Source organism: Haliotis rufescens, unplaced genomic scaffold (genome assembly GCF_023055435.1).
Source record: "Haliotis rufescens isolate VD_foot unplaced genomic scaffold, xgHalRufe1.0.p SCAF_19, whole genome shotgun sequence".
Classification (NCBI taxonomy): Eukaryota; Metazoa; Mollusca; class Gastropoda; order Lepetellida; family Haliotidae; genus Haliotis; species Haliotis rufescens.
This window is the reverse complement of record NW_025963879.1, coordinates 18,938,434-18,960,899: the sequence shown is the minus strand read 5'-3', so window position 1 is coordinate 18,960,899 and position 22,466 is coordinate 18,938,434. Positions and strand designations below refer to the sequence as shown.

Below are 22,466 nucleotides of genomic sequence, written 5' to 3'. Positions count from 1 at the left end.
ATCACATTATATGTATAATGTGATCTCGTTTGACCAGCATGTACCAGAAGGTATCGGTATGTGTCATTAAACCACCTGTTTTCATTCATCTTTTTTCAATCGCCAAGGCAAAACAAAGAATTGAGTCAGTAAAACACAGTACTAGTCATGAAGATGATAATCAAAATGCAAAAGTAGGCACATTTCACTTATCAAACTTTCAGTTAATTATTGTGCATAAGTGGTACATTTGAGTTTCAGTATTATATGCAATTTATTTGTAATGTATTAATTGTTGAATAAAATCATTCAAATATTTGCACTTCTTTTTCCAGATTTTGTAATGTACAGCAGATTGTGGATCAGTCTGCTGAAGTGTTTGTCTCTCCACTGTTCCCATTACCCCCATGGGGGTCAGAAATTATACGAAAAGTAGGCATCCCCATGGGCACCAACTGTGCTCACGTTCTGGTCGATCTGTTGCATATGATCTGATATCAATAATGGTCAAATAGCCTCATCTGTTTCATGTTTAGATCTATGCGTAAAGATTCCAAAATAAGAGTGACATAAAACTATCCACAAGATTGTGTGACAAAAAGGATGACTTCAACTTTCCTCATTACGGCGAAGCAACATTCCAGCAACTCCAGCCTTTGGTGTTCACATTTCACTATAAGAAGGGAACAGTGTTGCGCAACCACTTAGTTAAAAAAAAATTATTTTCACAAGTTTAAGGTACAATTCAGCATGCTCTTTCTATGAAGATTTCAAAGAGCATCGTGGGTACTCTTGCTGAAAACTTGTTTGATCAGGGTTACAGCATTCAAGGCCAAGAGTTTAATGGTAGATGTGTAGTAAGGGCAGGAAGGTAACGGCAGCAGACACAGAACAGGCTACTGGGGTGTGAGTTGACAGCTGACTTTATTTTCTGTGCAATGCACAATGATTCTGAACTCTGCAAATATGCATAAAAATACAATGAAAATATCTAATAGATGAAATTAAACAAACATATCACATACAATATATTGAGAACAGATGACCTTCATCTTGAAACTCTACTGTTCCATGTGTGCTATATGAAACCTGGGTCAATGACGATGCCGTGTGCCAATTATGAACAATCGATTACCATTTGTTTTTTATGTATATGATATATAACATATACGTCTACCATCAATTATGGATTTCTATTTTTGCAGGGTAAATTAGCCACAAGGGACCCAAAGGCCGAATATGAGACTACCAACGTTTCAATTCTTCATTAAACCATGGTCTTGTGTTATATTATCCCTTCTTTATGTAAACTTCTGATCAATGATAAGGTCATGAATTATACATTTGAGAATGAACGAGTTTCCGATGGTGGAATCACATTTGACACCAAATCAATAGTTCCTTCCATTGTCTTTTTTTACAAATGTCTTTAAATAAAGGTCTTTGGTTTCAGCAACAGTCTATGCTTGAAGGTAAAACCAACAGGCTTCTTTGAAGAGGTCGGCTAAACTGCTTGATTGAAATGGGCCTTTTAAGTGTTGAAGTATTTTTCTTATTATCGGGAAGTTTGGTGCATTGTGACAATTGCTTCGATGAATATTCTGCAATACAGTATAACAGGTACATAGAACACCAGGTGTTCAGGAAAGTTGCAACTGATGCTCTCTACTCCTGTGCAGCAGAATGTCTGATGTCCTCCGCCTGTCTGTCCTTCAGTTATGAACTTGAGTCACGCACCTGTTTCCTCAACAGTAACAGCAGTGACCGCGTGGATGTTGTGCATCGACAAGGGTTTGTCTTCAGCAACATCGAAGGCTGGCCCAAGGTAAGTGCTTATACAGTGTCTCGTACAGAAACATTTGGCTTTGTTGTGTTTTTGTCAATCCAACATTCTACAGTTTTGTATTATTTCTTCCAATTTGATTAACTAACCAGGCATTATCGCTGAGAGTCCATCAGTTAATAATCATGCGGGTGGAAAGTTAAACGACAAAACCTTTCCTTAACCAAATGAAAGCTCAACCAAAGTTCATTGTGCGAATCCGAATACATCATAAACAAGCCCGTGAAGATCCGGGGTCTTCAGCAACCCATGCTTTCCGTAAATTGCGACTGTGCTTGTCGTAAGAGGCGACTAACGGGATCGGGAGGTCAGTCTCGCTGACTTGGTTGATGCATGTCATCGTATCCCAATTGATTGGATTGATGCTCATGATGTCAATCACTTGGTTGTCTCGTCCAGACTCGATTATTAACAGACCGCAGCCATATAGCTGGAATATTGCTGAGTTCGGCGTTAAACAACAGACAGACAAACAAACAAAACATAATAAACATGTGTTTATGAATTACTAACAAAGAGTTACACCCAACTCACTACGAAGGCATTGAATGTTGTTACTTGATCCATGAGCAAGAATCGTACGTGTTTTGGATTTTCTTTGCTGATGATTATTTGCATATTCCTATATGCAAGGGGTCGGCTTACGGTGCTTGGTAGGAAGTGACAACATAGAGTTGATAGCTTGCGGTACACACAAGTTTACTTAGATATAGATATTCTCTTCAAAAAAAAAGAAAAGCGAAGCAAGATCTGTGTGAGGTAGGAAAATACATTTATACGAGGAACCAGACAAGGTATTGTACCAAAATGTTGTGGAGAGAACACTTGGTGATTGTAGTCATCTCAGTTATCGGTACATAGGAAAAGTCAAAGGTGATAGTCAGCTACCATCAATAACGCGTATGGAATCGATAGCGGCCTGACATCTCCTGCCCATGGAAGAGACGAGTATGCGATTCACATCTTGAGGAATGGTAGCCTACTCGGCCTGCAACGCAAAAGCCAACTGCTGCAGCGTCTGGGGTTGTGAATGACGTCGGCGTTGCCGTCTATCCAATTAATTCCATAGGTGCTCTATCGGGTTCAAATCCGGGGATCTGGAGGGCTAGGGGAGAACATCAACGTTGTTGTTGTGTAGAAAGGCTCTTGTGATATGTGTTGTATGCGGTCGAACATTGTCCTGCTGGAATACACCGTTGCCGTTGGCTTCAATTGGGAGGACGTGTGGTAGGAAAATTTCATTGATGTATCGTTGAGGTGTAAGATTGCCCTGGATATGAACCAAACCTGTCCTGTCATGATGAGAGATAGCCGCCCACACCATAACGCTACCCCCACCAAACCTGTCCACTTCCCGTACGCAAATTCCGGCGTAACATTCTCCCCGACGTCTGTAGACCCGTGCTCTTCCATCCCCTCGACGGAGGAGAAATCTTGATTCGTCGCTGAACCAGACATTTCGCCATCGCAGTTGAGGCCATACCCTGTGTTGACGACACCAATGCAGTCGTTGTTTGACGATGTTGTCGACTCAATATGACGCGTAGAACAGGGCGTCTTGCTCGTATACCTGCTGCTCTTAAACTGTTTAGTAGCATAGGTAATGATGGTTCTGGACCACTTCCACTGGAGCCAGATTTATATACCTACACTGCTACTACAGAGGGAATATTTTATGCAAAAATGATGATGCGATTCAATGATCGTCATGATTCGTTTTAAAAGAAACATCAATATTAATTAATAATGGATAAAATTTACTATAGCCCACGAGGATATTGGAAAGGTATAGGTGCAATACAAAAATTAGCCACTGCGGCTAAGGTATCTAAAGATGTGGCCAAGGATTGGCTAAAGAAACAAGCGATGTGGCAATACTTACCAACACCGCGTTATAGACCGAGGAAGAAGTTTGATATTTTTACAACGAATGAAGTTCATCAAACTGACCTCTTGTTTCTTCCCCATGATAAGGTAAGACGCAAAACGTATAAATACGCTTTAACCGTAGTGGATGTGGCTAGTCGCTACGAGGAGGCTGAGCCATTAACCTCAAAAGATTCAACAGAAGTAGCTAATGCACTGAGTCGCATATATAAACGCGGACCACTAAAATGGTCCAAGTTATTTCAAGTAGATCCTTGTCGCGAGTTTATGGGATCAGTAACTAAACTGTTAACAAAGCACGATGTCCATATCAGGCGTGGTGAAAAAGAGGCCCACCGTAGTCAAGCTATTGTCGAAAGATTTAACCGGACATTAGCGGAACGTTTGTTTGGATATCAGTACATGTATGGGATTGAAATGAAATCGGAACGATTGAGATCAACCGAATGGGTGACACGATTAGCAGCTGTTGTGTCAGCGCTGAATAATGAAGTAACGAGATTAATCGGGAAGAAACCATCCGATGCGATTAAAATGAAATCTGTGACTTCCGAATCTTCAGCACCGCGGAGAGGAAAAGAACAAAAACTTCCGGATAGAGTAAGCGTAAGATATTTATACCAGCCCGGTGAACTCGAAGGAGGCCAACATCATCCGCAACCGATCCGATTTGGTCCCTAAAGATACATAACATTAGTCGATTGGTTATGAAAGAAGGAGAGCCTATTCTTTATTATCTTAAAGATGGGCCGGGCAGGGCATTTGTACAAGAAGAGTTGCTCATAGTTCCCAACGATACAGTATTACCACCATAACCATAAGCATAGGTAGTTACACCATCATTATCAATCCATCTCTTTGTATCTAATGGGGATAATGATATCTTGTTCGTTCTTAATCCATATATCCTATGATTGACACTTCTTAAAGAGTTCATCTCGTGTTTGAATGTTCTACCGTTGAATAATGCTTCTTTATACTGTTCGTGTTTGATATGCTTTTTTACCACATACTTCTTAACACCTTTAGCTTTTCTTATCTCTCCATTATCAGACTTCTTTATAGAATACATCTTAAGTTTTAATCCGACATACTCCGCTATGGGGGTCCCAGCACATTCATCCTTCATCTTACCTAACACCTTTTTATTTACTACGCTGTGCAGTGGATTATCTTTTGGGTAATCGCTCGTGTACTATATATCTATTTTTTTCTGCCATATCTTTATACACATCCTCGGTTTGTATTTCCATCACCAAAGAATCTGTGTCGGTATGTAACACCTCACACCTATCACCGTACTGCTTCTTAAGTTTGTTGTAATAAAAGTCATACATTAAGTGTTTTGACAAGTCAAGAATACTCATACCAACGTACACCGGTCTGTTGAATTTTATATTACTTTTCTGCATATGTAGTGCGGCTAAGTCGTTATCAAATATCTTGCTTCTGTTAAAAGCCGGACTGGCTATAAGTTTCCTGAGTCTTTTTTCCTCATTAGATCAGACTAACTTAACATCAACACGCTTCCTTAGATTCTCCATAGTTTTTACAAATACTGAGTTATTCATTAGCTTATATAGATTCTTTTAGAAATCGCTGGTAGCCATCTTTCTTAAATCTGTGTTCAGCATTATGTAGGGCTCCATCCAAGGGCTTTGATCGAACTTAACAACTCTCTGTATTTTCTTTAGTTTCATGCCTAATGATAGATATTACTGGAGATTTCTGTAGTGAACTATATATTTTGTCTTATCCATCAAATTTGGTACGAGTTTTTCCACGTTAGCTAACCTAGTATTGCCCATCAAGGAGTGTTGATATTCCGACATCCAATCTTTATTAACCATTAATCTTTCAGGAGCCTGCGGATAACTGTTATGATCTTTGTGTAACTCTGTTGGATATTCCAAGCCAACTTCTAGTATGTACCCTTTATCGGAATCTGTGGGGATTGATATCACATCGATATCATTCACATCGATCCACTCAAAACCACCCGTGGGTAAAGGTTGACTCATAGCCCATCCGTACAAATTGTTGGCGTCGAGATATAATATGTGTGTATCGGGTTTACTCGGATCATATCCTTCCACATATTTATTATTAGCCTTGGAATACATTTTCGCCGTCATCGAAATACCACCTCTTAATCTTTTCTCAACAAACAAGTGCATATCGTAATCGGTGAGTAGTTTTAGTTCTACACCGGTCTTCTTCAACAATGCATCCCACGATAGTCCGGGACTGGAATAGTCCCATCGCCTAAATTCTTACAAGTTTAACCTATTTATCCCACACCGTCATAGCGTGTTTATAATCGGCATCGCTTATTTTAGATTCTGTTAAGTTACTATATAATGATCCAAGGGGTGGTAATTTAGTTTCGTCGAATCTAGACCAATTATCCCTATATTCGTAAGGATATACACCTTTTCTCAGCAACAAATGCCGTGTTAAGCGATCAGTATATTGATTTGTTATTGCAAAGTCATCGGGATTGTTCGCATTAGCTAAATTGTCCAGGGAAGATAACAGAAACTGAACAAAGTCTATGAATCTAAGTCCATTACTTTGTTTTGTTCTAGCTTTCCCATCCTTGTCCATATAGTGTACAGTTTTAGTCGACGAGAATGATATGTATTGAGAATTCATTTTTAGTTTCAAGTTACACTCGTTATGCGTGGCTCCCCGATAATTACCCGTGACGTGACAATGATCTCTTACGGAATCCCCATTGAGTGGTTTATATTACAAACATGACAAATCGTTGACTTCTCATAGGCTTTCCAAATATCCCACATGGGTTTCTTACGCGATAAATTTTCCCTGATTATTCTCTCTTCGTTTTGTAGATATTCTAGGAACTTTCCCGCTGCAACGGGACCTCTATAAATCACGGGCGGGTTTTTTCCCATCATACCTTACAACTATATATCCTAACCCACAAGGAATATGTTCTTGAGTTTTGTAAGAAAAACTACATTCAGTATTGTGTTCGGTATTTTTTATAAGTTTGATAAGTGCTTCGAGGTCAGCTTAATTTATATACTGTACTGGCATTTGATTACAATAATGTTCAAATTTTAATATATTTTTTCCCTCTTAAGGCATATCAATCAACACCAACACCAACACCTCTGCAGTCTTCTTTATGCGCTTCTAATAGATCTTGTCTGCTGTACCCATGTAGGCATCTTTCGCAGAAATATTGCTTTCTCGCATGTTTTGTTTGATCGTATAATAGCCTGTTTAAACTCTTTATCCATGTATAATGATATTTACCATCTTTTTCGATTAGAAATGAATTGATTCTGGGAATATGTTCTGGGGCGGAGCTTATCCTGTGTACAACAATTCCTTTAGAAGAATGTCCGAAAACATTTATAGCTAAATTATTTTGCTATTCCACCTTATCAATTTCTGAGATTGGTGTAGGTTCGTCTATACCATCAAAGTTGAGTCCATCGTTTTGGGGATAGCTCGAAGGTCTATCTGGATGTTTGTCTGTGGGGAACAATGCAGATCTTATCGTTATTCTTAAACAGCCATCACCTTTACTTTTTACATTAACTATAGCTTTTTTCTTCTTATAATACGGGGGTAAATCTATATAAGATCCACCTTTGAAAGGCATATAATTTGCTAAATCTAAATATAAACTATCGATTTTATCCACACCCCAACCCGAAACTCTATTAGTCCAACGTCCTAAAGTTTCTTGTATCCGTTGAATTGATGCATCTTATGATGTGCTTATAGTATCAGATTCGGTTATAACTTCTTGATTGCTCCGGAAATAAGGTCCGGTATATTCAGCGTCATTTTAACTCAATGACATTTTAACCGTTAGCTGGTATTTTATACTATTTAAATCATCTAACTCCTCGTTAATTTTGCTCGTTACGATGGGATTAACATCATTAACATCCATGTTGGAATTAATATCCATCTTCCAACCTCTTAGATATTTACCAACGCCGTCTGTGGGTACAAATCTTAACTCAACGGGTTGATTATTTTTATCATCTGGTTGATTTTTATCAACATCATCTGGTTGATTTTTATTAACATTCAGTAAAGCGATCAATTCAGCTTTCCTCATTCGAGAATAATCTCTCAGCCCACTTTTTTTCGCTTGAGCTTTGAGTTCTCTAACAGTCTGGGGTTTGTTGTATTCCAAACCGAGTAAATCAATCAATTCAGCTTTTCTCATTAGAGAATAACCACGTAGTAGACCACGTTGCTCCGAGATTTGGAAAGCGAACCAGAAGTGTTTGATTCTGATCAATGGTACTCGGGTTATTAGCTATAGTTACAGACTGGCGAATTGCTTTGACCCCTAATGGATCCCGAAGTCTATGTTGTGGGTTTAACTTGCGTCCATATTGCGAAGACATTGTTTATATTGAAATTATGTAACCTTATGTTTAATATAAAAATGGATGATATTAATCTAGATAACCTAACTGATACAAGTACAAGAGGGTTCTGATGAAACCAGCTTTATGAATCTTAACGATGAACTTTTGCAATCAACCGTTAATGATTATTACGATTCCTTAAAGAAACTCCTATTCGTCGTGATTATTCAAAGTTTACGATAGATAGTAAAGGAATATTGCGACTGCGTGGCTCTCCGGATATTAATCTTATGAATGTTCGTTCCCGTAAGCCCCCAGCCTTGTCTATGATAGCCAGTAAACACGGCATCAACACTGTTCGCCTCGAAGCGGCTTCGAGTAATAGAAAGACACTTCGTTCACAAATCAGCCGAATTCGAGAAACTATCGATCAAGTCCTCAACGAAGATACTACACCGGCAGATAAAATTAAAACATTGTTCAGAGAACAGGGGATAACCATTGCCATTATTTTAACCGCCTTGGGATTTTTTATATCGACTTTGAGTCTCGCATTAACCGGTGGCGGTGGTACAGGAGGTGACACACCGCCCAGTGATAGGGGTGGTGAAAAAAGAGTGGATAAAAAAGAATTTAAAAGTATTAGGAGAAGCACTGGGAAAGCTCGCACTTCCCGGTATAATAGGAAGTATTGTTTCCTGGCTCTTGAATTTATTAGCAAAGACCACCACTTGGCTTAGTCAAAACTTGTGGGCTGTTGTATTTATCCGTTAAAGGTTATTTATCCAAATTATGGGTAAACCAGCCACGACTCCACCTACTATAAGTGCTGTTTTTTCATTGATATGTTGTTGATTTTTAGTGGCAATATGTGGTGGCACTTGTGATTGTGCGTCAGTAGATGGCTGTTTCGGTGACTGTGGTTTTGCTATTCCCGTTTCGCCTGTGTTTGTTTGCGTTATTAATTCGGTGTTAATATCTGAATTTATACCTGGTTTTTGTTGATCGGTAGCAATAACAATTTTATTATTATAGCCTATCACTTGACCGATCTTAAGTTCCATATTACTCGGAGACATGTATAGTCCTGCCCCTTAAACGTAGTCTACTTTGGATTGAGCGTACTGTAATACATCTTGATAACGTTTTATAGAAGATGGAATGTCAACTGGTGAATTAATAGCATCCTCTACGTTTGCGACAAACCGTTTTTGCGCATCGAGCGCCGTCCCAGAACCAATTATTCCTGTTCGTGTTTGCGATTGTGCACCAAGAATTACCCATACATAAGTTCTTATTGATTCATTTACTCTTACAACTCCTGGGTTTGTAAAATTATTTTCTGTTTTATCATAAAGAAATTCATTCCAAGCGTTTGCTGTATCGTTTAGTTGCAAATTTTTTGTAACAATATAAGCTAAACCACTCTTAAAGCTCATAAGATCTCCTCTCCAATCGTTACACGAAAGTTCCCAGCCATGATCAAGATTATGCATTCTTACAAAAAGGTTGTTTTTCTGTAACAACGTAAATGGATCGAATGATTGATGAGGTTTTTTTTAAACTAAATCATCACTTTCTTCTTTATTGTTTTTGTCCACTGTACGGAACACCTAGACCATTGTTAAGTCCTTTAATACGCCAATCCTCACTCGTAGAAATATTAAATTGCTGACAAATACATTCATACGCGAACCTATTGTACGGATTATTTGATGCATTCCATGCTCGATCCTGTGGTAACGGGGCACTAATTTCTTTAAGTATACGTCTAATCTGATAGTACACGTGAAATGATAAAACAGACATATTTAGTTCAAATCCTTGGGCATAAAGAGATACACCACATCCTGTTGTGGCAAAACATATGGCAAAGTTTAACTGGTTCTGCCAAAATTGCGTTGGATTGTGGAACCAATCATGCATCATTTTATCGCTAGTTGCCGTGACCCTGTATTTTAAAAAAATATCAGGGAAATGAACGAAAAACTTAGCACCAGAGGCACTTACTAAAATCGACTGATTCGTAATGTAAGTTGATTTCATATTTAAGTTATGATATAGTATCTTCGTAAATTTAATATGTATGTTACACTCCTGGGAATAACAAATGGCCAGTCTATTCAACTGCTTCATACTATCAATAACTCGGCTGGACAACTTGAAGTCGCTCTAGCCTGCGATGTAACCTATTACCCGCGGTGGACCAATAAAAGTGCTGCGAGAATAAATAATATGGTTTTACTAGTTGAAACCAAAAAAGTAATCAAAACCATCATTATACCTGGTGGGTATTACAGCATATGCTCACTCAATGATGAAATTTTTAAGCCTTTGGGAGCTAGTCTCACAAAATGAGTCTAATGGGATGCTGATTTTAACCCCTGGAGAAAAGGGTGTAATTCTTGTCCCGTACTTTGAAGATACACTTGGATTTCCTAGACAAAAAGAATTAAGACAACCTAACGCAACATCGCATGGAGTTAAATTACCTGATTTAGTTCCCTATAAAGAGTTGTGCATCCATATTGATCAGATCAGTTAAATGGATAATATTCAACTCGAAAGTCCTTCAACTCTGCCAAGAGCTATTCCAGTCAAAGATGAAAAATATAATAGCGGTAGAACGGAATCTTTCTCAGCATTACAATATAAAAATTTAAAGCCGGGCATTATTTCAGATCTCAAAAATTCTGTATTAGATGTAAAACATCAACCTGTACATATAGGATACTTGAGTGTAACGCTCCATATTATAAATAATGGTTGATTCATCGGGCCCTGGAGCGAATAACCTTAGACAATGTAATACAATTGCGCTTTCCGATCTTGGGGACACAGAAGGATTCGGCAAACCCAGGACCGATGGTTAGTTATACGCTTTACACTTACAAGATAATGTATACAAGCAGAAAGAAGTTGTATTCACAGGTAATCTAGGAGATTTAAGTGATGTCGAAGTTAGTAGACTTAATAAAAACACTTCATACAATCTTACTCGCAACGATGATAATAAATGGACTATGGTCGAAGAAAAAATCGAATGGCTACTGAATATCGTCATTGCCCCACCATACGTGATGATGGGTTAGGGACATCAATTAACTAAGATAATGAATAGTGGGATCGTACTCGGGGCGTATATCCGCAGAAAACGAAGAAGTGTGTTAGTCGCCATCCTATCAGAAAACCAAGGTCATATGTTATTGAGTCGTCCGGCAGTAAAAAATGTTAGTTTAAATTTGGTTACTGAATTCAATGATATAAAACAGAACTTGAGTGCTATACCTAATCCTTCTACACTTATTATTGAAGTCTTGTTTGGGGATGCATCGGTAGATGCCTTTGAGATATTACCAGGTCTATCAATTAAATGGCTCAAGAAACACGAGCGTAGTATTATTTATGTGGGAGTATCACCCATTGCAACCCTTGAGGGGGTCCAAGTTAATAAAGGTAGAAGCATTTCGCTTACTAAGATACGTATACCGCATAATATACATTTAATAAGTTTGATGTATACTCTCAAAACATTTAAGCAAAATCAATTAAACACTATTACATGATATAATAATATACATTATGAGTTTATATCCGGTGCTCCATGATGCATCTGAAAAGATGGATACTGTTGATGGATTTAAATTACATCAAATAACCGACATAAAACATCAAATAGAGAAGGAGAGGGAGTTTAGATTTGGATTGTACAAAAAGTATCGCAGAGCCGTGAATGTTCTCGAAGGAGTTGACACTGCGCTTGGGACTTGGTGTAGCCGGTGTTGGTTTATTATCAACTATAATCGCCGCGCCTATCGTACTTGGTATGGAAGTAGCGTCCGGCAGGAATAGCGACAAAATTTATTTCTCGTAAGTTGCAAAAGAAAGCATTAAAACATGATAATATTCGGACACTCGCCGAAGCAAAGTTGAACAGCATTGAGGATCATATTGCATTTAGTTTTGTCAGAACTAACCAAATACAACGCAATGAAGCAGGAGATTCGATCAAATTCTCATAAGATCAGTAGTGAAGATGAGAAAATGAAGTTCATAGAACAGGGGAGACAACAAGCGCGTCAATTATTCCGTGCCAAAACCAAACTGGTTGGAGATTAACAATAGATTGTTTCCAATCGTTGGATCACATTTAAACGAATGCTTACACAAGTCTATAATAATGTCAAACCAATCAAATACTGTCATCAATTGTTTCTTTCCAATCTCGAAAAAGAGTATATAGTCTGGTCTCCTAGTAAAATTAATGAAGAACTTAGTAAAAATATCAAACTTCGCTTGTTTCTTTAGCCAATCCTTGGCCATATCTTTAGATACCTTAGCCACGGTGGCTAATTTTTGTATTGCTCCTATACCTTTCTAATATCCTCGTGGACTATTGTAAATTTTATCCATTATTAATAAATATTGATGATTCTTTTAATACGAATCATGACGATCGTTGAATCGCATCATCATTTTGACATAAAAAAATTCCCTCTGTAGTGGTGGTATAGGTATATAAATCTGGCTCCAGTGGAAGTGGTCCAGAACCATCATTACCTATACTACTGGTTTCGTACGGTCTGGTCGGGGATTCTGCGCAGTCCGGGTATTTGGCATGCGGTTGAAGTGGCTGTGGTTGTCCTATCACGTAGGTGGCGCAGTCGGATGTAGCGATCTTGGGCGGGGGTGGTTACTCTTGGTCGTCCCGACCTTGGCCGATCACATAGTCTTGTGATAGTGTTAGGGGCTACATTGAAAACCTTTGCTACAACTGATCGGAATTGTCCTGCCTGCAAGCGGCCTATGACGTTGTTTCTTTGCACTTCTGTTAATCTTGGCATGTTTTCGAACTGTCCTGCTCGATTGACGCAGATGCCAGGCAATCAAAAACCCTGCACTTTATTACCTTTCATAGTGCTGCTGCACGTGCAGAACGTGCAGCTCCATGGCCCTTTTGTTAATGCAATGGGTGATTTTTTCCGAATCGTACGTGTTTTCCGACTAATGGTTTGCATGTCCTTGTTGTGATAATTTTGATCCGGGAAACTGATACTATAACACATTAAACCTCTTCAGTTTGAACCTCTTGGTCCGCTAATTTTGCTTTTATGACCAAAAATATCCGTATTGCTTTTCTATTAATCAGTGACATAGTTGCACAGCTCGTTCAGAATGGCAGACAGTCAATGTACAATACAACAGGGAATAACAATTGGGATTAGCATCTCATAAATAATGGTTCGTCAAGTGATTCAAGACTTGTACATGCCATGGCAAAGGTAATTAGCCTTTGGAATTAAATGTTCATTCAGACAATGGTTGTCCCGAGTCGGTCGCTTTGACAGTATGACCTTTTATCTTCAAAAACTTGTTTCAAACACTCTCTGACAAATACATAGAGATTCATAAGACAGTGCTCATAAAGACAAGACTTTCATCTGTTGACATTTTGGTAACATTTTACTGAAAATCTTGAACAGACCAAAGAGAAACTTTTTTGGGCCAAGACAGTAAACCTTTACACACTTTGCTGCAGATGGTGTCGGGTGGTCCCTTTGAGTTATCATGAACACTTCGGAATCGTACAGTGCATTTTGCTCATCATTTTAGAACTAATTTTGTCAGGAACACACAATACCATTTAGAAAGTGGTCAAATGTAACAAATGTTATATTTGGGATAACACTTTCTTCGTAAAGTACAGATTCTCTTACTTGTTTTGGTTGAGTCCCGTTCGGGATTCGAACCCACACTGCCAGAAAACAAACATACACATTTGAGCTCAAATGTGCCAAAGCAATGGGACCCACTGTGTGTTATGCATCCTGAGCTACAGGTGAAGAACATGACAGTTGTCCTTGCGGTTTTGACCAAAATTTGAATTTCATTTTGCAAAAGTTTGATTCAAGGATATTAAGGCCGATATAAAAGAAGGGAGGCCAATAATATCTTACATACACATTTAGCTTAAAAGTGCCCAAGCCATGGGACCAACACTAGAATATGTCCTGAGCTACGGGAAAGTAGAGCAGTTAGTTATGCAGTTTTAATGCAGTACATATATTGCTGACATTGATACATCAACTATTTAATAACATAAAGAAGGTGACAGTCTATGCTTGCTCTGTATGGTGCGTGCGATCACAATCAACTGGGAAGATAAATGAACAAAAATCAGCATACACAGGTACCATGAGACGTTTTTCGCCAACTCCAAGATGAAAATAACATGCCTGTAAATAGATAAGGATTGCGCAAGGGACAGGAGGTGGGGAACTTTTGAAGCGCTTGGAACTATCATCAGAATGGACTGAGAACAATGCAGCAGAACAAGGGAAAGAATTGCCCATGCGCTTAAAAGTATTGCGCATGATACAAGAGGAAACTTCTTGTCTTACAGAACGGACAAAAACAACAAAATAAAAGAGAAAAGTACAAGCTAGACCTTGCAATATAAGGAACCTACAAAGTTGTTAGTAGTGTTGTTAATATACGAACCGGGATATAAAAGTGTTATTTTACATTACATATGCAGTTACGAACTAAATTTAGAAATATGTTTGGTAACAGGAGATATTGCTTGTTGAGAATGGCAACATAATATGGCAGGTAAATACTGTGATTAACTCGTTCAGTGTAGCCAGATATAGAAGATGGGCGTGTTTAAAGTCATTATAAACTAACTCAATAAAAAATGAACTGTATATTGCCTACCGATAGCAACACTTTATCGATCTTCTAGTATATAAACTTCATATTACAATTACTCTTGGATATAATCCCGAAATTCATTTCGACGTACGTTCAAAGACCGGAGTCGTTGACCAGAGTAACCTGAGTAATTAAACTGACTACGTACTATCAGTGCTACTAGCTTGTGTATATTAGCCTGTTAGAAGAACTCAAGGGGTGTGAGTCCCACAGTTAATGGCTGAATACTTAATCTTTAATATTCAGCTTGGTTGTTATTGCTTTGTGTTCATAAACCCTTAAACTATCAGGTTGTTTATCTATGTCAGTGCCCCTTAATGCAATCGGCCTGTCTATTTATTTATTTTGCCACTTTACGCCCTCTCCAAACACTTTTGATAATTGTGATTCGGCTCATCGGAGAGTGAAGCGTTACACTAGCCTTAAGCACCGTGACAAGAAAAGATAAACTTAGTAAAACCCTAGTAATTTCAAATGAACCCCTACTCATATATTGTGGGATACATCTACCCACCATTCTTATCAATCTGAATTAACAAAAATCTAGTATTATAACTTCCAGTTAACTTTGTTTTTTAACCCTGATAACTCCTGAATATCGACCTTGAAATATACACATGCAAAGAAGCATTTATTGTTGTGTTGGTTCCATCACATTTTGACATATATGGCACCTAACCTAATGCCTTAATAAATATGTGTTCCATCACCAATCACAGTGAGACTACATGACTTTATATTCATAAGCAAAATATTGGAAAATTGGCGGTCATGGATTTTCAGTGCCGGCGGTCTGTGGTGGGTCGACGGCCGAGTGCTGTGGGAGAGAATCCTCGACCCTCCCCGACATGGATTCTTACTCTGTCATCACCAGTCCCATGCACTACGAGTAGATAAACGTCTATGATCTTATTTTCCTCACGTTTAGCAGGGACAGGACTGAAATATTTTAATCTTTGAAAAGAGACCATGTTAATGGTCAACTCGTAAATAGCCTCCTTTATTCACTTAGTTTAGCTGAATGTCTTCAGCAGAAGCCTAAAATAGCTGTGGATATGTTTTATCTTTCTAGTATCTCGTTGGTGGGTGTACTGAGGCGTCATTTCCGGCGACATCAAGGTGCGAAGCAAATCGCCTGGGCGTCGCAACGTCTACACGAGGTAATAAATGCAATACTTTATCACTTATCCATGAAAGTTATTGAACATTATATCATACCCTAATTACCACATGTATGCAAGTTAGATAACCGGAAAAGGGACTTTCTTTTTCTGGTGCATGTGGGCAGGTTACATAAAACCAAATGTTTATTCCAGAGACGCATTCAGTAACTGCTGGAGGAATGTACTTTTCAATTACTGATATTGTGGATGATGGACATAAAATGTACACAGTTTTGATGAACTTTTTACCTAACGAACAAAGGAAACGTCACCAAACTAAACTAAAATTTAGACACGATGGGTCAAACTCCAAATAGTGTTACAAAATGGCTGAGAATCAACCAGAACAGTTTACTGTTTAATGCACATGCTGGAGTATTCAGATCAGTGGAAATGCTGCTACACGTGCAGCATGCCAACCAACAAAGATACGAGTATAAAAGAAAAGATGTACTGTGCATTCACATCCAAACAGTTGGTCTGTTAGAACTACCATGCCAAGAATAGGCTAGAACAGAGAGAATAAACCGTTTGTATGATACGTCAAGGATCAACGCGTGACCTTGTCACTATGGGTTTTGACGAATGACAGTAACCAGGCTTATATACCGTTATAGGCAGACTGGGTGGACGGGGAATAGGCCTTGTAGTGGCAGACCACCCTAATGACTGGGTGGACGGGGATAGGCCTTGTAGTGGCAGACCACCCTTATGACTGGGTGGACGGGGATAGGCCTTGTAGTGGCAGACCACCCTTATGACTGGGTGGACGGGGAATAGGCCTTGTAGTGGCAGACCACCCTTATGACTGGGTGCACGGGGATAGGCCTTGAAGTGGCAGACCACCCTTATGACTGGGTGGACGGGGATAGGCCTTGTAGTGGCAGACCACCCTTATGACTGGGTGGACGGGGATAGGCCTTGTAGTGACAGACCACCCTTATGACTGGGTGGACGGGGATAGGCCTTGTAGTGACAGACCACGGTTATGACTGGGTGGACGGGAATAGGCCTTGTAGTGGCAGTCCACGGTTATGACTGGGTGGACGGGGATAGGCCTTGTAGTGGCAGTCCACGGTTATGACTGGGTGGACGGGGATAGGCCTTGTAGTGGCATACATACATAATGGCTAATGACTGTTCAACTTTAAAACAAAGCATATTTCAATGTATGACATACACTTATATCGACATCACCATCGTCATGTAACATATTGGTGTGATATTTTAATAGTGTCGTTATCCGCTCCTTCTGCTTTCGCGTAACTGTTCAAGCAATTTCTCCTATCATTGCATGAAAATATTTTATTCGTGTAAACATTGCTACAACTCTTCACGCTATACATGTAGTTTTTCATTGATGAACGTAGTAAACCTCCAGTACTTTCTTCTTCTTTTCATCATCTTTCAGTCCATTGTTCATAAGCATAAACTAATCATAAAATTTAAATTGTTCACTGAGATCATTCAGGCAATGTCGTTTATTCATTGTTCATTCATTCATGGACCTGATTTGTGAAGGGATGAAATGTCTTCATTTTCCATTCGCCCTGAGTAAGCCTGATACCTTTAATTGTTGGTTTCTCATTAAGAAACTGCCTCACGTCAAGTACGGTGCGATTTTAGGTACGACAAACGACAGCTCTTTTTGAATAGAATAAGACAAACTGTGTGTTCGAACACTGTGAAGAAGCATTGATAGACTGTAGACTGACCGTTGGTTCAAAATAATGGTCGTTTGTAAGCAAAAACAAAATATATATTTCCTAGCAGTTGGCTGTGATGATCAATGGTGAATGAGTACATTCTCCTCTTTGTCTCGTTGACATTCTACCTATTCATTGAGTAGCTATATCAAGAGACCGATGACGTTTTCATTCTTTTACGAGAGGGTGACATTCTGACATCTGCAGGACTCTACCCAGACTACATTCCAAATAGCTTCAATGGTATTCCTAAAGAATTCCTCGGCTAAGACATTATAACAAAGGCCGCATTCTTCACGTTCTTAACATTCATGCATAATAACCCCGTTCTCATTGTGGCGTCATGCATATCTATTAGCATAACACTAGGCCCATGACTATTCATAGGGCACCAGGGCGGTCGGGTAGCCTAGTGGTTAAAGCGTTTGCTTGTCACGCCGAAGACCCGGGTTCGATTCCCGACATGGGTACAATGTGTGAAGCCCATTTCCTGTGTCCCCCGCCGTGATATTGCTGGAATATTGCTAAAAGCGGCGTAAAACCATACTCTTTCACTCACTCACTCACTCACTCATAGGGCACCTGCGGAAGGTGGGATAGGTCCACAAAACCAACTACTAATCCTTGATACATTTCACTTTTCTAGAATTCCGAGGCTGTGGAGACCCCCCTAAAGTAACCGGTGCCAGGGCAGAGTATGACGGACATTACCTGGGAGCTGTGACGAGATACACGTGCACAGGGAACTTCAAACAGTGCAATGACGTCTTCACTAGTGTGTGTCAGGCCACTGGACTGTGGAGCAATGTGACAGGCGCATGTGCACAGAACAGGTGGCGCACCCTGGTATGTTGGAGTACTAGTACTCGTCAGTGTCAGAATGTGACTTTTACATATGAAACTTGGTTTTCTACATGTATATTGCTTCTCTAAATATATCAATTGCATCTCTGTAGCTACTGCCTTTGATTGCAAATGCATGCACATGCTCTTTTAAAACAACATAATTGTCCCGTGTTTGTTGTTTTAACAACCTAAAGGGCAGGTGTCCCTTGTCTCCGTTGCAACGTATGTCATGCGGGCGGAGACTACCATTTCCTGGTAGATCCTCCTAGCTATGTCAAGGCCAACTTTTTTTTACCACTTTGAGAGAAACCAGGGAACGTGAATTGAATTCCAAGTATTTAATTTCCCAAGACTATGTCCAGTACGATTATTGGAAGATGTACTTTTGAAAAGTCGCGTTTGAGAAACTTGGAATTGGACACATCCAAGGTCGACACATTGGTGTGTGGAAAAGTCTGATGGCAGGTCCCGGTAAGTCGGAGATGACGTGTGAGGTACAACCTGTCAATAGAGATGTTGTTTCTTTCCGTTTGTGTATATTTGTGACTATGTTCTAGATGAGCGGCTTCAAAGGCGTCTTCCCTTGCGGTTCATCAGACAAGTTCAAGCTGCAGATCATTTTAACACCAACTGTAACTGACAGGTAGTGTACATGCATTTATGTCTGTTTGAGCATTGTTGAAAACGTTACAAAAGATGTGATGTATAAATATATATAGAAGTTTGTAAACTGACAGATTTGTCATGTGAACCTCGAGTTAAGTGAGACAAATCATGCATTCTACTTTGTGAGACGTACCTAACACTACCTTGGGTCGGACAGCAAAAAGTAAATTCTGAAAAAAGTATTTTTCTAATCTGTAAAATTGTCCAGTGACCTTCAGAAAGACAATTAAGAATGTGAGTTTATTCCAGTCGATTGAAGGGTACTTTGAACACATCCAACAGTCACAGGAACCATTTTGTTAACTATTCGACATCACCAACTGACCCATGGTGGTACTGGTGCCGAAAAGGACCCAGTATATTCCATGCATGGTGTAGTCCCTGAACCGAACGAGTGGTTATTATGTGCGAACTAGACAACCTTGTGGTATCATACCACGAGAGCGTGGATAGCTGCACATGCTCACAACAACCTATTTGGTTGCTAAAGACTTATTGCAGGTCGCGATGCAGCTGGATATTGATAAAACAACATCATTCAACATCACTGATTGAGTGATCTTCATTGTCCCTTATTGGTCCAATGTACTTTTGTTTCAGAGCTAATATTGTCTTGAGAAATGGTGCAAACGTCTTGTGGGTGGTAGAATTTCGATTCCTGTGTTTTATTGACATTTGGTACCACAACCAAACAGTCTTCAACGCCAAAATAAATGACCAGTGGGGTGATCAGATTACTGTGCCTTGGCTGCATCTGATTGCGGGGCAAATGTCTGAGGTTGTGATGTCTCTGGACAGTGGAGTATATATGGTAAGTGTAAGATTGAATAGTGAAGGTGCGGTGAAACGGGGTTTGACGTCGCGTTAGATTTCTTCACGTAAAAAACAACACGCCTGCACGAATGTGTGGCTGCTTGTACTAGTCCGAATTTATGTCGCTTTTATTTTGCTAAGCCCACTGCGATACCATGCTATATGGCTGCCCAACCAAACCAAATTATATTGGCTCTTATGCGACGGTTCTTGTTTTATCTCATGAATGCCGAGCGCCAGACAGGGTAACAAGGCGTCCCATCTTTAAACGTCTTTCAGCATGACGCGGCTTAGGGATCGAATCACTGACATTCCACTGCCCAACTAAACTGTTTGATAGGGGGATATACAGGGTAGGCGAAAGAAGGGAGAGTTGGGTATACATGTTAGGTGTAAAACGGGATAGTGGGGTGTACATATTGGGTGTAAGACGGGATAGTGGGGTGTACATGTTGGGTGTAAGACGGGATAGTGGGGTGTACAGGGTAGATGTAAGACGGGATAGTGGGGTATACATATTGGGTGTAAGACGGGATAGAGGGGTGTACATATTGGGTGTAAGACGGGATAGTGGGGTGTATATGTTGGGTGTAAGACGGGATAGTGGGGTGTACATATTGGGTGTAAGACGGGATAGTGGGGTGTACTTGTTGGGTGTAAGACGGGATAGTGGGGTGTACAGGGTTGATGTAAGACGGGATAGTGGGGTATACATATTGGGTGTGAGACGGGATAGTGGGGTGTACATATTGTGTGTAAGACGGGATAGTGGGGTGTATATGTTGGGTGTAAGACGGGATAGTGGGGTGTACATATTGGGTGTAAGACGGGATAGTGGGGTGTACATATTGGGTGTAAGACGGGATAGTGGGGTGTATATGTTGGGTGTAAGACGGGATAGTGGGGTATACATATTGGGTGTAAGACGGGATAGTGGGGTGTACATATTGGGTGTAAGACGGGATAGTGGGGTGTACATGTTGGGTGATAGACGGGATAGCGGGGTGTACAGATTAGGTGTAAGACGGGATAGAGGGGTGTACAGGGTAGATGTAAGACGGGATAGTGGGGTGTACAGAGTAGGTGTAATATGGGATAGTGGGGTGTCCAGAGTAGGTGTAAGACGGGATGGTGGGGTGTACAGGGTAGATGTAAGACGGGATAGTGGGCCACAGATTTGGTTTAAGATGGGATAGTGGGGTGTATATATTAGGTGTAAGACTGGATTCTGAGTTAACAGTTGGGCAACAAACGCTTACTGTGTTAATGAAATTTGTGTGATTGGTGGATGCAACCGATGGAGCAGGACCTATGTCAGTAAGCGTGTGTTGCTCAACGCCACACCAAGCAATACACCAGTTTGCTTAACACTGGGGTGTGTCCATACTCGACACAGGCCCCTGTGTTGAAGATGACATGTTACTGACAACAGTCACTCATCTTTTCCAGCTTGACGTAGATGGGTTCAGCTTTGATGCCTTCCCCGAGAGACTTCCCGGGATTCAGCCTGATACCCTTCAAATCACTGATAACCTCTCCATTACGTCCATGGACATAACAGTGAATTAACCCTTACCCTTTACTCAAAGACAGCGGCTTGCTCGTGTGGCGATCGCAATGTGCCGATTTCTGCATGAACGAGAGCCATCGACTGTGATTATCTTAAATTCTCGAACAAATCCTAATTGAGACATACACATTGTAACTGAACACTTCTAAATGAAAGACGAGTAATTTGGGGAGGTGGGTGGGGGGGCGTATTTTATATTCTCTTTGAGGGCTGGGGTTTTGCATGAAGGCTAGATATGTTTTCAGACACAGCTTCAGAACCAGATATTCTATTGATTTAACTAAGAGCCGACATATATGTTTAGCTAAAAAGGTCTTGCTTCAATGTATTTGTTGTGGCTGACAAATTCATTTTTTTAAACGTTCTAAAACATGATATTTTTTTCAAGCTTTTTGTGGGTAATTTTTTTCTCCCAATCAAATGGTCGGACCCTAAGTGAGATGATTTTATGTGCGTAACTAATGTATGTGACCGCTTGTCTGGTATTTCTCTATGGTTACTTTGTATTCTCTCAAAATCTGCTTCTTTAAGGCTCCAATATTGTTGTATTTTAGCTTGGAGTGAAATATGTGCTCCTTATAGCATTAAATGTACATGGCGTTTGGTATTTGCTCGATCGGCCCAGTCGTCTATGGCGCCGAAAGTCGCTGTGTAGAGTTGCGTCCCTTGGCCACGCCAGAAATTTATGGTTGTGGGTTCGAATCCCGGTTCGCCCCAATTATGTGTCTAGGTTTTTCAGCACCATACCCGTGCTCGTGTGTTTCACCAAAGTGGTAAACGTCTAGGACCTGCATCACTTGGGGCTTTCCTCCCACGCTAAGCTGACACGCCGTAATATAACTGGAATACTGTTAAAAACGGCGTTAAACACAACTCAGTCACTATGTACGGAAATAACAGCCTTCGTTTCGGTGA

The 22,466-nt window shown here is 40.0% G+C and overlaps 1 protein-coding gene across 1 annotated transcript; it reads left to right on the top strand.

The window, feature by feature from the left end:
- Nucleotides 1-1,486: 1,486 nt before the first annotated feature.
- Nucleotides 1,487-21,706, top strand: LOC125381638. Its single transcript, XM_048398749.1, has 6 exons — nt 1,487-1,804; nt 15,860-15,947; nt 18,303-18,502; nt 19,060-19,145; nt 19,769-19,979; nt 21,431-21,706. The coding sequence occupies exons 1-6, from the start codon at nt 1,502-1,504 to the stop codon at nt 21,548-21,550; spliced, it is 1,008 nt and encodes a 335-aa protein (XP_048254706.1). The 5' UTR covers nt 1,487-1,501; the 3' UTR covers nt 21,551-21,706.
- The last annotated feature ends 760 nt before the right edge of the window (nt 21,707-22,466 follow it).